General features: G+C 41.2%; 1 protein-coding gene across 1 annotated transcript; it reads left to right on the top strand.

Annotated features, from left to right (window-relative positions):
- The first annotated feature begins 85 nt into the window (after positions 1–85).
- On the top strand, positions 86–4,328 carry tent5aa (terminal nucleotidyltransferase 5Aa). The gene is made up of 2 exons (XM_085177571.1): positions 86–1,255; positions 1,708–4,328. The coding sequence occupies exons 1-2, from the start codon at positions 830–832 to the stop codon at positions 2,485–2,487; spliced, it is 1,206 nt and encodes a 401-aa protein (XP_085033697.1). The 5' UTR covers positions 86–829; the 3' UTR covers positions 2,488–4,328.
- The last annotated feature ends 10,037 nt before the right edge of the window (positions 4,329–14,365 follow it).

Here is a 14,365-nt window from a genome sequence, read left to right as displayed (position 1 = left end):
TGACCAGCGTTAGCAGCAAGAAGCAGATGGGGGGCGGGGTGAAGTGCAGCTTGACAGCTTCAGACTACAGACCAGAGTCTTGCAGAAGGATGCTGGGTGTCAAGTGGGCAAGTATCGGTTAACTTATAGAAAAAAGCACGGGGGGGAATATGTTGATCTAAAAAGACTCGAGGAGAGGAAGCTGGATTTCCTGAGCGCACACAGCTGCATTAACGGGATTACTATTTGGCAGCAGGAGGAGATATTAAAAAATATGTAGGAGCCGTGCGTAAAAATCCACAAGATTCCTCCGAGGGGGTTGAACGTCAGTGGGAGGACTGTGCCAAAAGCGCGACTTGAGCAGCAGCTTATTCATGCAAATTCATAAAGTCATAGGCGTGCCTTTTGGGCGATGGAGTCACAGTCGGAAAAGCAAACACCCTCCTGGTTCATCAGCGACCTTCAAAGACTGTGATGCGCAGCGCTCGGACGCATTGACAGCAGCACCGAGGCAAATGTTTTAAAGGCGTAGAAGAGACAGAAGAGAAAGTTAGGGCTCGCTCTTCCGCACGCTTTTGTTAGCGGGCTCAGATTCTCCCTTAGCTCAGTCACCAGCTCGACTGCTGCGCCACTTCTCCGCTTGGATCTCCAACCAGAGTGCGCAAACTGTAACGCACAGCCACCAGCCCCGCTGCTCTTTAATATATATATATCTATTTTATTGTTATTTTTTCTGTTTACAGTCACTTTGGACTATTTCAAATACTGGCACTCCTCATGCGGAAGACCCTACTGTTTTGAGAAAACGATTGAATTTTGTTTTATTGAAATTCCGGAGGACTTCAACACCATGTCAGAGGACGATAGCAGCTCCACTACCAGCTGTGTGTCCGACACAGACAGCAGCAACGTCAGCGTCCTCAGCTGGGAGCAAGTGCAGCGGCTGGATGCCATCCTGACGGAGACCATCCCGATACACGGCCGGGGAAACTTCCCCACTCTGGAGATGCAGCCGCGGCAGATAGTTAAAGTGGTGCGCAGTCGGATGGAGGAAAAACAGATCCATGTCCGGGACGTTCGATTAAACGGCTCTGCGGCCAGCCACATTCTGCACGAGGACAGCGGACTGGGCTATAAAGATCTTGACCTCATATTTTGCGCAAATATGAAAGGCGAGAGTGATTTTCAGACTGTGAAGGACATAGTTTTGGACTGTCTCCTGGATTTTTTACCCGACTGTGTGAATAAGGAGAAAATAACCCCTTTAACGTTAAAGGTAGGCTACACACGCCCTGGCAGATTTTTATTTCTGCTTCAGATTTGTTAGATTAGTTTTATATATGTGATAAGATTGAATTGTATTTGTGCCAACAGGGATTAGCGACCATTACGCATAGCTTAATGTGCAACTAGACCACTTTAGTGATAGTTAAAAAATTTGTTTGCTGTAGTTAAGAGGATCGAGTTAAACCAATTTGGAAGGGATCCCGAGCTCAGCCATATAAGTACATTCCATAGCCTTTAATATTGAGGTCAGTAGCATTAATAGCTCAACAACATACAGTAATTACTTGTATAAATATAGGCATTAAATTCAAATCCTTACTGTACAATGCAAAGTTAGGCAGAATTCTACTGAATTAGTAATTGCAGCTTCAGTTCTATTCACTTTGTTTGTGCTTCTTTTTCTCTCACTCTTTTTCACCCTCTGTACACTCACTCATTTAGGAAGCCTATGTGCAAAAGATGGTGAAGGTGTGCAATGACTCAGACCGCTGGAGTCTCATCTCCCTCTCCAATAACCGGGGGAAGAATGTGGAGCTGAAGTTTGTGGACTCTCTCCGGCGGCAGTTCGAGTTCAGCGTGGACTCATTTCAGATCAAGCTTGACTCTCTGCTGCTGTTCTATGATTGCTCAGAGAACCCCATGGCTGAGACCTTCCACCCCACCATCATGGGCGAGAGCGTGTATGGTGACTTCAGTGAGGCTCTGGACCACCTACGTCACAAGATAATCTGCACGCGGAACCCGGAGGAGATCCGTGGAGGAGGTCTCCTGAAGTACTGTCACCTGCTGGTGAGGGGGTTCCGGGCTGCGTCAGAGTCAGAGATGAAGTCCCTGCAGCGCTACATGTGCTCGCGCTTCTTCATTGACTTCCCTGATATTGGCGAGCAGCAGCGCAAGCTGGAGTCCTACCTTCAAAACCACTTTGTGGGCCTGGAGGACCGCAAGTACGACTACCTGATGACCCTCCACGGAGTGGTCAACGAGAGCACCGTGTGTCTGATGGGACACGAGAGGCGGCAGACCTTAGGGCTCATAGCCATGCTGGCTGTACGTGTCCTGGCTGAGCAGAATGTCATCCCCAATGTGGCTAATGTTACATGTTACTACCAACCTGCTCCTTATGTGGCAGATGGCAACTTCAGTAACTACTACATAGCGCAGGTGCAGCCAGTGTTTGCTTGCCAGCAGCCTGCCTACTCCACCTGGCTGCCGTGTAACTGAGTATCCCTAAATAAGAGAAGAAGGAGGGATCCTGATGTCTTTAAACAGGAGCGAGTGGCACAGTCGTACCCTTAACCCTGCACAGTGCTTGACAGCTGACTGAAAAAAAGGCATCCTTTTGTTCTGTGTTTTGCATCAAAGCTTCTGCTTTTGTTCATACTTTGAGTATGAATGGTAAATCCAGAACAGTTGGCAAAATTCAGATGTGATTATCTCACATTTACCGAAACACCGACAGTCTCCTGATCCTGCCCAGGCCAACCAGGTTCGGAAAAGACTCATTTGGATAGCTTGGGAGCAATATCTGAGTTTTAAGGCCTTGAATGCCAGCTGCAGATGTGTCACTGACACTGTGCAGAAGACTGATTCAATCTTTAATTGAAACTCATTAGCCAGCATGTTGCAGCAGCAGCAGCAGCAGCCCAAACAGCTGCATCAGAGTCTTTAAGCGAGACACTCACACGCACTTTGAGGTGAAATCAGAGGTGCACAGTGCTCCTTTACATCATCTGAACCGAGGTGAGAGCCTATTAAACTAGAGTGGACAACAAACATCACCTCACATTTGGATATAATTCTTGTTGTTTACAGACCAAAGATTTTTTTTTTTCTAACTCGAATACCCCACCGACTTTTAAGGGAGAAATAGAAACAAAATATGAAGCTATTGTAATGTCTGTTTGTATATGTGAACATTTATGTGTTTATAAAGTGCCTATTGCCTCACAGCAGGCAGAGAAAAGAACGAGCAGGCCACATGACCCCCTACGCTGTTTATAGACAGTAGCACCCCCAGAGGCTTGTGAATGTATATGTGAAATCCTGCACAGTCAGTGTTTGTGTACACGCGTGTGTTCGGGTGAAAAAGAGCACCGTTTGTGTGGATTTTGCAGTAAAGTAGCAGCCAAACGTACGAACGAAAAGTTCCTGCAAGGTTCACATTTCCTCTTGTGTATATTCAGTAAACGTCCCAGATTACCAGCATGTCATGACAGAGCCCGATTAAATATCAGCGACTTATCGAGTCACAAACAATGTTTCCTGTATATTTTGTGTAGTGGTGCTTCACTTTTTCTCATCTGAGAAGAAAAAGAAAAAAACAAGGAGGGGTGGGGGTGACAATAAGTAGATGATAGATGCAGAGAGAGCTCGATCGTAGAATGTGTTCCTCAGTTTTGGAGGAGGCTTGCAGAGACACCTCAGATGATGAGAAACTGTTTGCTGTAGCACCCTGGCAGGGAATTCCTCAGCTGCTGCTGAAGAGCTTGAACTTAGCTGGGAATGCAGATACTCTGTTCAGGAAATGTAGTGCCAAACACTTAGGCGTCTCCTCCCTCCTGCCCCTTTGTTGATACCCCTAAAGTTTAATGAGGCCATTGATTGAAGCAGATGGTGATAGAGAAAGAGAGACAGAAGAGAGTGAGACGCCAGTAGGGAACAAACCCTACTGATGATCTGGAGAGATGGGTGCAGCTGGTGATGGGGTTTATCTATCTGGGGCTACTGTGTTTTACTGTACAAACTGTCTTTGTTAAGGTCAGATTACAGTTACAACTTGTCGGACAGCTTGAAACCAAACCATCCTGTTATCAGCGCCTGCTTTAATTATCTGCTCATTGAAACAAAGAATGGAAAGCGAAGAATCCCGCATGCATGTTTCCACCTCAGCATCAGAAGACTAAGTTGCACCTTATGTTTCCGTTGTGAGGGTTGATGGTTATTAATGTTTTTCTTTTTTGATTTTTTAAGGTTTCATTCCTCACCTGTTTTGAAGAATTGTGTATAAATATATGATTACATGCTTTCTAACTATACTGTAGCTTTTTTCCCCCCCAGCTGCATTAAGACAAAAAAAATCTGAAAACATCTGCGACTAGCATTGTGTCAGTACTGCAACAAAAAGAGAAATTCTTTCAATGGAAAAGCATTTCGCTCTCATCCCCTAGTCTGGTGACCCATAACTTCTTTGCTCAGTTGTTTCTTCTAAATAGCTGTCCATGCTGATGGTATCCTTTGGATTGTGCAGGCAATGTATTGTAATTTTATACTCAGTGAAGTCCTAACAGCGGACTAGCTAGTGGCTCCAGTCTGCTTGTCAGCTAGTGATCGTGCCTATCAGTTAGAGATTGTGGGTTGCTGCAGCGTCTTGTATGTGTTGTCCAAAGCTCAGTTTCATGCAGTCTTTTACAAATCGCAAAAGAAAAGAAAAAGATCTTTGTCATGTATGTATATTTTTTATGATTGTTATTTTTATAAATGTATCAGACACTGCAGGTGTTGCAGTGCTTTTCAATCTGTGATCGAGCTTCAGAGGAAATGTTCTCAGTAGCTTTTTTTTGGTTTCTTTTTTTTTTTTTTTGCTATATTATGTTATTTGTCCAATGGGTCAAAAGGTTAAAGATGTTTTCCTCAATAAAATATCTGAAAACCAGATTTGTTATGTCTTCTGTTATGCATCTGTTTGACTGTAAATCAAGTTTACTGCACTGGTTTGCTCCAGAAACAAACCTCCTGCCAAACGCAAGAAATTACTCATTTATCGATTAACCTCAGATTTCTTTTTTTAGAGTCGTAATGTCTCTTTTTTTCTTTCTTTCTTAACTGGTGTGAGCCATTCAGTGGTTTTCACATAGGCTCCCCGCTTACTTGCTGGGAAAGTCAAATCCCTGTCACGGCCTGCTGGGCCCAACAGGCCCAGCCAGAAACCCATCCAGAACTGGCTCGTTGCTGCCAGAAAGAGCTGTTGAATGTGAAGGGATTTGCGTCCACCCAATAAAAACAGACTTTAGCGCTTTTGCAGAATGAATATCTTTGCCTGCTCATCGAATTCTCTCTGTTAACAAAAACCCCCCACCCCTCCAGCCCCTCCATACGCCGACAGAAATGCAGTGACGATCAGCGCTGAGGCCCGCTGTGACCAGAGTCCAAATGTTTCATGGCTGTCAGGCTGAAAGAAAACTTGCCACAACAGAGCTGATTGTCACACAGGTCACATGACAGACTGTCCTAGATACAGAAGGATATAGAGATGTAAACACATAATTAGTAAGAGATTCACTGTGCCACATGGTCCTATATATAGTCGATAAGATAAGGACATTATAGCTTGAACTTAAGCGCATTTGCAGCTGATTAAATCTGAGCAATAGAGGAATGATTGACAGGGCAGCAGAGCACCTACAGACAAGAGAAATATTTGCTGTGTATGCCTATGCGTTCTACTGGATTTATCATTGTAAATTCAGTACTAGTGCATATTTTGAAGTGCATGTGCACTTTATCTGATTAGTCAGATTTGTTCATTTCGATCCAACAAAAGTTGAGAATGATCCTAAAAAATAAATGCTGCAAAATCGTCCTATGAAATAAAGTGGTCGGTATGAAAGGCTGTATTAGGAGTAGGTGAGTCTGAAAATATTTTTAATACACAAAATATTTGCATGTATTGCATGAACATTGCACATCTGGTGTATAAATGTCTTTATTGTAGGGTCTTTACCTTACAATAAATGTATCTTGAGGTAACTGTTGGGATTTATATAAAAATTTTATATAAATAAAATGAACAGAGGATTAAATATCTATGCTGGTGTCACTTATAGTCATAATTACACAAAGTGTTATCACACGTTTTCACCATCTATCTTTCAGCCCATTTTGGGGGATTTTAAAGTAACTTCTACTTTATTTTGCTTTATTCCTGTCATGGTCCTGGGTCATTTTGACCCAGTGTTCTCAGTTTTCCTGTGGTTTTGTATTTTGTTCCTTATGTTCATTGGATTGTTTGGTTTGGTATTTGGATTCCCCCTGTGTCCATGCTTTTATTGTGGTGTTTGTTCTGGTACCGTGTTCCCATCCTTTGTGTTCTGTGTTCTCCTCATCCCCTTGTATTCATCCTTGTTCTCTGCCTCTCTCTCTCTGCCTCTCTCTCTGTGCTCATCTCTGTGTACTGTTGTGTTTAAGGTCCACATCTTGGTGTCAGTATTTTCAGTTTCGTGTCCTCCCCGCACAGTCATGAGTAATTGTCCTCAGCTGTGTTCCCCGTGTGTTCCCACTTCCCTCATTACCTTCTGTGTATTTATGTCAGAGTGTCCCTTTGTTCTGTGTTGCGTCGTCCCTCTAGGTTGTGTGCAGTTCCCGTGTCTTCCCAGCGCCTCAGCTTTAGTTTCTCCCAGTATAGTTTTGTATGATTTCTTATGTTCCTGTTAATAAAGACCTGCCTTTGAGTTCATTCCCGTGTGTCTAGAGCCGTGCATTTGGGTCCTCTCTTGCCTTCACACAGCCGCTGCATGACAATTCCTGCTAACAGAACTTTTTAATTTCCTTTAACCAGCACACTTTGTGCGCCTCTGCTTAGCATCAAAGGCTAAAGGTTCCGTTTAGCAAAAGAGAATATGCCATTTAGTAACTACAGGTTAAAAATAAACTGCATATAGCAACCATCAACCTCTCTACATGTGAATTAGCATTTTGAAACCTCAAGCATTTTGCCTTTTAGCATTTTGTTGTTTTTGTTTTGCAGCCAGAACTAGACATATTTGAACAAGATGGCAGACTGGTCATTTATCGGTGTTAGCAAACATTCTTAGCAAGGTACACCCATAGACCGTATAGCTACGATAAAGGTGTGTGACATAGATATACATACATAGTTTTTGTACAAGCTAATAGTGTCAATTAACTGCACGGCAAACCATATTATTTGTCAGATAACAGCTATAGCGCAGTTCAGAGGTCCAAGAGACCTAAGCTAGTTTCATTATGACACTTCAGTGTTTAGGGATGGGATCTATGGAGATCGACTTGTTTCTGGAGAGTAGAAGTGGCCATTCAAGGAACTTTCCTTTTTTTGGCACAGTTTCCTCTTATTTCTTAGAATTTAGTGGAAACCCAAACAAAACTAAAAGGAGAGATGTCATAATCAGATTGCTAGAAACACAAGCCTAGATGCAGTTTAATGTTTCTCTATTCTATAAGTGCTGGCTACATGAGTTACCTTTTTAACATTTTTGGCTGGTTGGTAGTGTTTTGTTTACTAATATTTGTGCCTTTATTGATTTAGGGGCCAGTGTGCACCACACATCTTTGATACAGTATCTAATACAGTACTCATCAGGGCTGCTCCTTGGCAAGTATCAAATGTCAAAGTCGTGTAACATCACCTTTATCATGTTGTCCTTCAACCAGCAACCAGCAGGAATATTTATTTGCTTATTGTCAACGCCTGCCTTCTGGTGCTGTTAGTCTAAGTCTTAATTTCAAGCATCACTCTACTTAATCCTCTCTTAAGAACCCATCTCATTTGTGGTTGGCTCTAAAGAAGTCAGATTGATGTAATGGCGCCAAAGGACCTAAATCTCAGGTCCCTAATTTGAGATGCAGCATGAAGAGAAGTAGCCCTCTTAATTTAAGGGAAGCTTTGATTTAGAGTTTAAAGAAAGAGTTCTGAAAGACTCCTACCACGGTAGGTAGCTGGCAGAGGGAGATAGATGAAACAGAGGGAATCCACACAGTGGATCCAGTGTCGTTATAATTATCTGTTTACCTTTAAATAACGTCTAAGACACTTGTCATTCATCTTGTAGTTCTTCGTCCCTTCTGGTAGTCTGTACTCATCTGTTCTTTAATGGCTTTTCCACCGCAAAGATTGGAGAGTGGCTGGCTTCATGTGATTTTTCTCCTTTTTTCCTTCCCTGTTTCTGTGAAGAATTTTTTCCAGATGAAGGTTTTTATGGAATAAGTGGGAACTGTTTGGACCACAGCATTACCAAACCTAGTTTGGTCCCGACTCCAGTCCACTGGTGAGGAGCTACAACTGTGGCCAGACTAATATGCTGTTTCAATTTCTCTAAAATCCCAGTTATAGGAACATTTCAGTATCGTGTGTGTGTTTTTTTTTCCAGTAGTGCGGGATACTACTGAGCAGACAGCATGAAAGCCCAGACCCCCCCTAACATACACACACACATACACACAAGTCTTGTAAACAGATTCCACACGGGTCAGTCTGTACAAACAATAAGGAAACATCCATCAGTCATGTTAGCAGCCATAAGTGAGATAAGAGTGAAGGTCAGCTGCAGGCCGACCTGACTTTGGCAATGCTTTACATCAGCACGTCCCACTCAGTGTGCTCAGGCTGTGCTAATGTGTAGAATTTGTATTTACAGCAAGGTTTCGGCCATCATACCAGACTGTCTCGTGATGTGACCCCGTTTCCGTAGCCCTTCATGATATACAACCTCATCCAGTTTAAAATGGGCTGGAAAAAACCCTCCACGATTTCCTTTACTCAATCAAGAGACTTTGAAAAAATAAAGATTTATAAGGTTTGAAATGTTAGTCAAAGTGATCAAAGGTATCACGAGTAAAATACACCATTCACCCATGATTGAGTTCAGTGACTGGGACAGTACAGTCAGCGCTCTGAAAGATTCAGTGACCAGTATAAAGAGTCAAGATATTCAGGACACTGAAAAGAACTGCTTTACACATCACTTTCCCCATCACTGTAGGAAACTTTCCCAAGTCACCCTTATAATAATCATGTCAAACTAAATTACTGGCTATCATTACCTTCATATGGGCCTTGTTCCATGCTTTAAGTGATGCATATCTGTCTCCTGCTTCACCCTGTGGCAAATTTCTGTCACTCTGTGGAATGTGCAAAACATAATAGGAAAAAGGTTAAATTTAAACATGCACTCATTAATGGGTTTTCATCAGCAAAAGGTTAAATGACTATTTTACACAAGAATGTGCATTTGTAGTATCGACCTCACATATTCTGATTTGAAATCCACTCTGTGCAGCCTTTCCAGCATCAGACGCAAAGACTTAGCATTAACCTAGCTAGTTGGCGAATCAACTTTGTGACACTCAAAGAAGTTAGGTTTAAAGGCTGAAAAGGTGGTTAGCACTGTTGCCGCACAGCAAGAAGATCCTTGGATTGAATCCATCATCCAGCTAGTTCTTTTTTATGTTGGTTTTCCATGTTATCTCGGTGTCTGTGTGGGTTCTTCCAGGTATTCCAGCTTTCTCCCACAGTCTAAAGACATAAAATTAGTGGGGTTAGGTTAATTGGTGATTCTAAATTGCCCATGAGTGTGAATGTGAGGGCAAACTGTCATGGTGTGTCTCTCTGTGTGTAGCCCTGGGAGATCCTATCTGCAACCGTGAATTTAGACTCTACGTTAAAAGATGATTATTTAAACTATGAAACACTTCTATTTGACCCATAAGTCTTTTATCATTGAGTCCACTGGCAAGTAGAGAGCAATGATAGAGAGAGTAACTTATCACTGACTTGTGTGTTGATACTGAAACAATATGAATGCATGTAATACAGATGAATACAAATCAATGTCCCAGCAAAATAAATTAAGTTGGAAATGAAGTGGAAAAAAAGCCACATTAATAGATACATAAAGATTGGAGATACAATTTGAAGTCAGCTGGAGGGAAATTTTTTCATTTAATCTCACATCAATTAAATGAAGTATTTCTGAGCTGCATTCTTGCTTTCAAACCCAATGATGCTGACATGTCTGCTTTATTGCCATCAATTATAATTTTGTCACACTTCTGTATCCATTTTAAATTACCTTACCTTACTAAGTGTATGCCTACGAGTAGAAAGTGTTTTGGACCCAGATCCATTTGTTTCGACAGCACATAGATTACTGACTAATTTATGTCTCCATTCATTGAGGCTTTTTTTTTATTATCACTTATTTCACTGGAATTTTTTAATTTGAATTTAATTAACATTGTATTCTAGGTAAAACAGTAAGGCTGTGTAGTCCCCTTTTACATCAGAGAGTATGTTTTATAGAGACTACACAGTTAAAGTTAATTAAGATTTATCATACAATGCATAACTCAATCAATTGATTTGCCCTGTCTCTGTTTATTGTTTCGATGTGATTTTCCATGAGCAGTAACAAGATGAAGCTCAAAATTCCTGGGAACTGAAATGGCATCGCCTCGTTTTCCCTGCTCTAAGCACATTAGATGGTGTCGTACACAGACTGGAAGGTTGGCTAAGGTATTAGCGATAATGGCCTAGAAAGGAAGAAAGAGATATCGCATATTAGTAGTTTTGCACCAAGATGTGTGTCAGACAAAAGTTACTGCAGGGCAACTCGGCTGCAGTGTTACAATTTACTTTTCAGCAAACACTTAAGGGAAACAGAAAAGAAACCAGACACAGAAACAGATCTGCAGACAAAGAGGTCAACAGCAGCTGTCAGTCAGAGCAATGAAGAGATGATAGCTTTTCAAGCTCATATTTGAAAACTTCTGTAAACGTACACCTCAGCTGAAAGCATCAGCGGGGCAGGAATTACGAAGCTCAAACTACTAAATTGCGCTGAGGTGAGGTTATAGGTCAGGATAAGGGTGACAGAGTAAGAATATGCTGGAAAAAGGAAAAAGGTTGGGGGGGGGGGGGGGGGAAGAGATGCAAAGAGAAGTGGATCATAATGGAGAACTGTGTGTGTGTGTAGACAGAGTGAAGGTGAGCTAGCGCAGAGTGGGAAGGTGATCCTCTCGTCTCAGAGATTAGGGTCACTGAGGTCGGCAGGTTTATCTTACATAAGTCTCAGGACAGACGAGCCTTCTTACGCACAAAGAGGGAGAGAGAGAATAGTTTTCCTATCTTATTAAACTGTGCTGGGTAAATATAATTTTGTGCATGTTTCAAAAGCAGTTTCATACCAACACACCTAAACAGGTAATGAGATTCAATCATTTTACTGAACTTGCAATCAATATTTTAAGCATTTTCTGAAAGAAAGAGTGATGGTAAATAATATAAAGTTTTATTTGATAAGGTGATAACGACACAATTTAAGCTAATATAACATTAATCTGCACAGCACTGTGCTCAAGTCTCAAGCCATCCTTCTTTCCTACATATTTTTGCAAGAAAAATGGGAAATAGGTGCAGCTATGTATTGGTATGTACAAACATGCATGGCAAATATAAGGCAAAAACACATTAAAAAAAATTAATGTGAATATTTGACCACCTTTACTGTGCAGGAGTCTTCGGGAATAGTTCTCCAGACTCTTCTTTGGTTATTGGCTGCCTTTGGTTCCATTCTCTGTCAGGATGATCAAAACACTGCTTCAGTAATGTTGAAGTCCGGGCTCTGGGAGGCCAATCCATGACTGATAGTGCTCCAGTATGAGTTTTTCTATTCATGTATTCTTTTGCCAAACTGGAGATGGATCAACTAAAGGGCCAGATGCTTAAGTCTTCCCTGGATTTTTTCCTATTTCTTAAGCATAAGACTTTTTGATACCATTTATCTGCTGTAGATAGTTTTTTTTAGTTAGTTCTTTTTACTTGAATGATTCATATCTCAGTGTTTAGTGAAAAAAGAAAAGAAAAAACCCCAAAAACAAATACAAAGACTGGACTGATGGATGGACTGGACTGGATGAAGGAAAAAGCAGCCAATGGAGAACTGTTCATCAACTTTAAAAGATTATTACCAGAAAGTCTGACTCCTTGGAAGAATAATATAAAGAAATGTTGGTGGCTTAATACTTGAACTTGTACTTTTGATTAGTAATTTCCTGTTTCAGTTCAGTTCATTCCAATAGTTATACTCAGTGTTTGCTCAAACAGAAGCAGAAATCGTCACACTATATGAATAATTTAGATTTTGCTGAGATTCAACTGCTTGTGATAATTCATTTGTTGAATGTGTGAGTCAGAGCAGAAAAAGACACACAACCCATATTAGCACAATGTAAAATGTTTATGCATGGACTGGTGTGCATTGGTGTGCATGTTTGAACACAAACGGATAGCTTTATCAGATCTAAGTGTGATAAAGAGTGCGAAACCTCATAAGATTATCATATTTTCAGTCTCACGTGCCAGTCTGATAACAGATAGAACCCCATAGAGAGATCTCACATTGTGATTGCAGTTTAAGAAGATGCCTGGTAAGCAGCCAAATGACTTTTGCTTTTTACAGAAAATGAGAGCTGTGGATGTTTTTCATTACATGAAAGCAGTCTCAAATCGTGTCCAAGGTCAACAAAAGGCTCAAGGGGTCTAACATGGTCATGGCAAAAGGCTATTTATTGGTCATGCTCTGTCTGTTTGCACGGTAACAACTTCCTGTAAGGATTAAACTGATTTGCTCATAAGCCAACCAAACTAGGTGAAGAGTCAAGAGATGACTGGGTCACCAAGGACCTTTCAATCTGTCTTCCAACTATTGCCAAGATATTTCAGCACTTATGATGGTGCAAGTGGAGAAGTAAGTGTGGCTACAAAGCATTGTGGCAATCCATCAAGCACTCACTGACGTCTCAATTTCACCAAAGCACTCCCATCCACAGAGCCAGGAAGGAGGCATGGCTTAAACCTGGATTCAAAGCCTGCTGCCTGAACTGAAGTGGCTTTTTGCTGTCATGCTCTGGCATGAGATAGCAAAGTCGTGATTTTCAATAATTATTTTAAGACATTTTTTTCCCATTTTCTGGCATCCTTCTTTCATGGTTCCTGTGGACACTTAGCTGTCGTGTACCATATTGCACATTGCTGTGTGGCTCTTTGACCCTCCTTTGTAACCGTCTTTCGCTTGAAACAGATCAGATCTTTGGCTCTGATGCAGCCCGCCACTGCTTTGAGTTTACCAGCTGCGTCATATGAAATTGCATTCTTAAGACCGCTAATAGCAGCTTAAAAAGTGTATATTTATATACTTGGCTGAAAATTCCCAAATATAATATATGATGTTCTTTGAATAATTTGAAAAAATATTGTAGGGTTTTTCACCAGTACCACCAGTTTCCTGTCTGAAATAAAAAAAAATGTTATCATCATTTCTGTAGGTCTCAAAATAGCTTTATATTTACGACAGGAGAAAAAAATACCACTGACTGGGGTCTGGGCAATTTGGAGAGCATTTAAGCCCACAACATATTACAAACATAACCTTTCCTGGGTAAACCACAATATTCTTCTCTCAGAGACAAATGAAACCATTTTAGGCTGGCTCATCAGTTGCTGAGGTAACAGGACCCAGATGGTAGAGCTGATATAAAAGCCAGGTAATTTCATACAACAGCACTGTGAAAGGACTTGATGCGTCTCGTTTGAAACAGTGCAGACTCTCCACCCTTGCGTAAAACCAAACCGAGATACGGCATCCGTGTTTCTCCCCAGCGAGATCATTCTTGTAAACGTCTATCATTTCCTTAAAAAGAAATTTCATTACTTTGCAATTTAATCCAATTGGTGGGAGAGAGTGTTGTGGGGGAAGGGGAAATGCTGAGAACTCCTTGGCAAGAGAGAGACTGTTGATTTTCTTTTGAAAGCTGCACAGTGCGACAAGATGAGGTTGACTGATCTGATTATTACCGCTGAATGCAATTGTCACGCACAGGCTCAGACAAACACTTAGAAACATTACAGACTACGTGGAGGTTTGTGTAAGCAGCAGGAAGACATTTCTTCTGATTCCTTATGAAATACTGCAGTTTAAAAAATTAGTCAAACCCATGGACACTGATGTTTTCAGAATATTTGGACAATTAACAACTGATCTAGGAAACTTTGCAAAGGCGGCATACTCAAAGAGAAAACACATAAAACTGACATTTTAAAGGCATTTCCATTTCTTGAATCAGAATCAGAAGTTCCAGATAAGATTCCAATAATTAGAACCTTCTTAGTTCAACACAGGTGGACCCTGTGCTATTTAAACCTCTTCATTGTCTGCTTTTTTCTTTGCTGTTTAAGTGTGTGTTGTCTTCATGCCAGGATCCTAAAAGCTCAAGGCTTCTGATAAAATTTTGCAGTGAGTGTGGCAAAGGATTTAACAAGATCCCTAATTAAATAAAATAAATAATT

Source organism: Neolamprologus multifasciatus, chromosome 11, assembly GCF_963576455.1.
Source record: "Neolamprologus multifasciatus chromosome 11, fNeoMul1.2, whole genome shotgun sequence".
NCBI lineage: Eukaryota > Metazoa > Chordata > Actinopteri > Cichliformes > Cichlidae > Neolamprologus > Neolamprologus multifasciatus.
Note: the sequence above shows the minus strand (reverse complement) of the source record. Positions and strands in the feature narration are given on the sequence as shown.

Bases quoted from the DNA above. Each gene is read 5' to 3' on its own strand.
- tent5aa (XM_085177571.1), top strand. From the start codon at position 830: ATGTCAGAGGACGATAGCAGCTCCACTACCAGCTGTGTGTCCGACACA. The intron at 1,256-1,707 runs GTAGGCTACACA...TCACTCATTTAG, and splicing joins TAACCCCTTTAACGTTAAAG to GAAGCCTATGTGCAAAAGAT.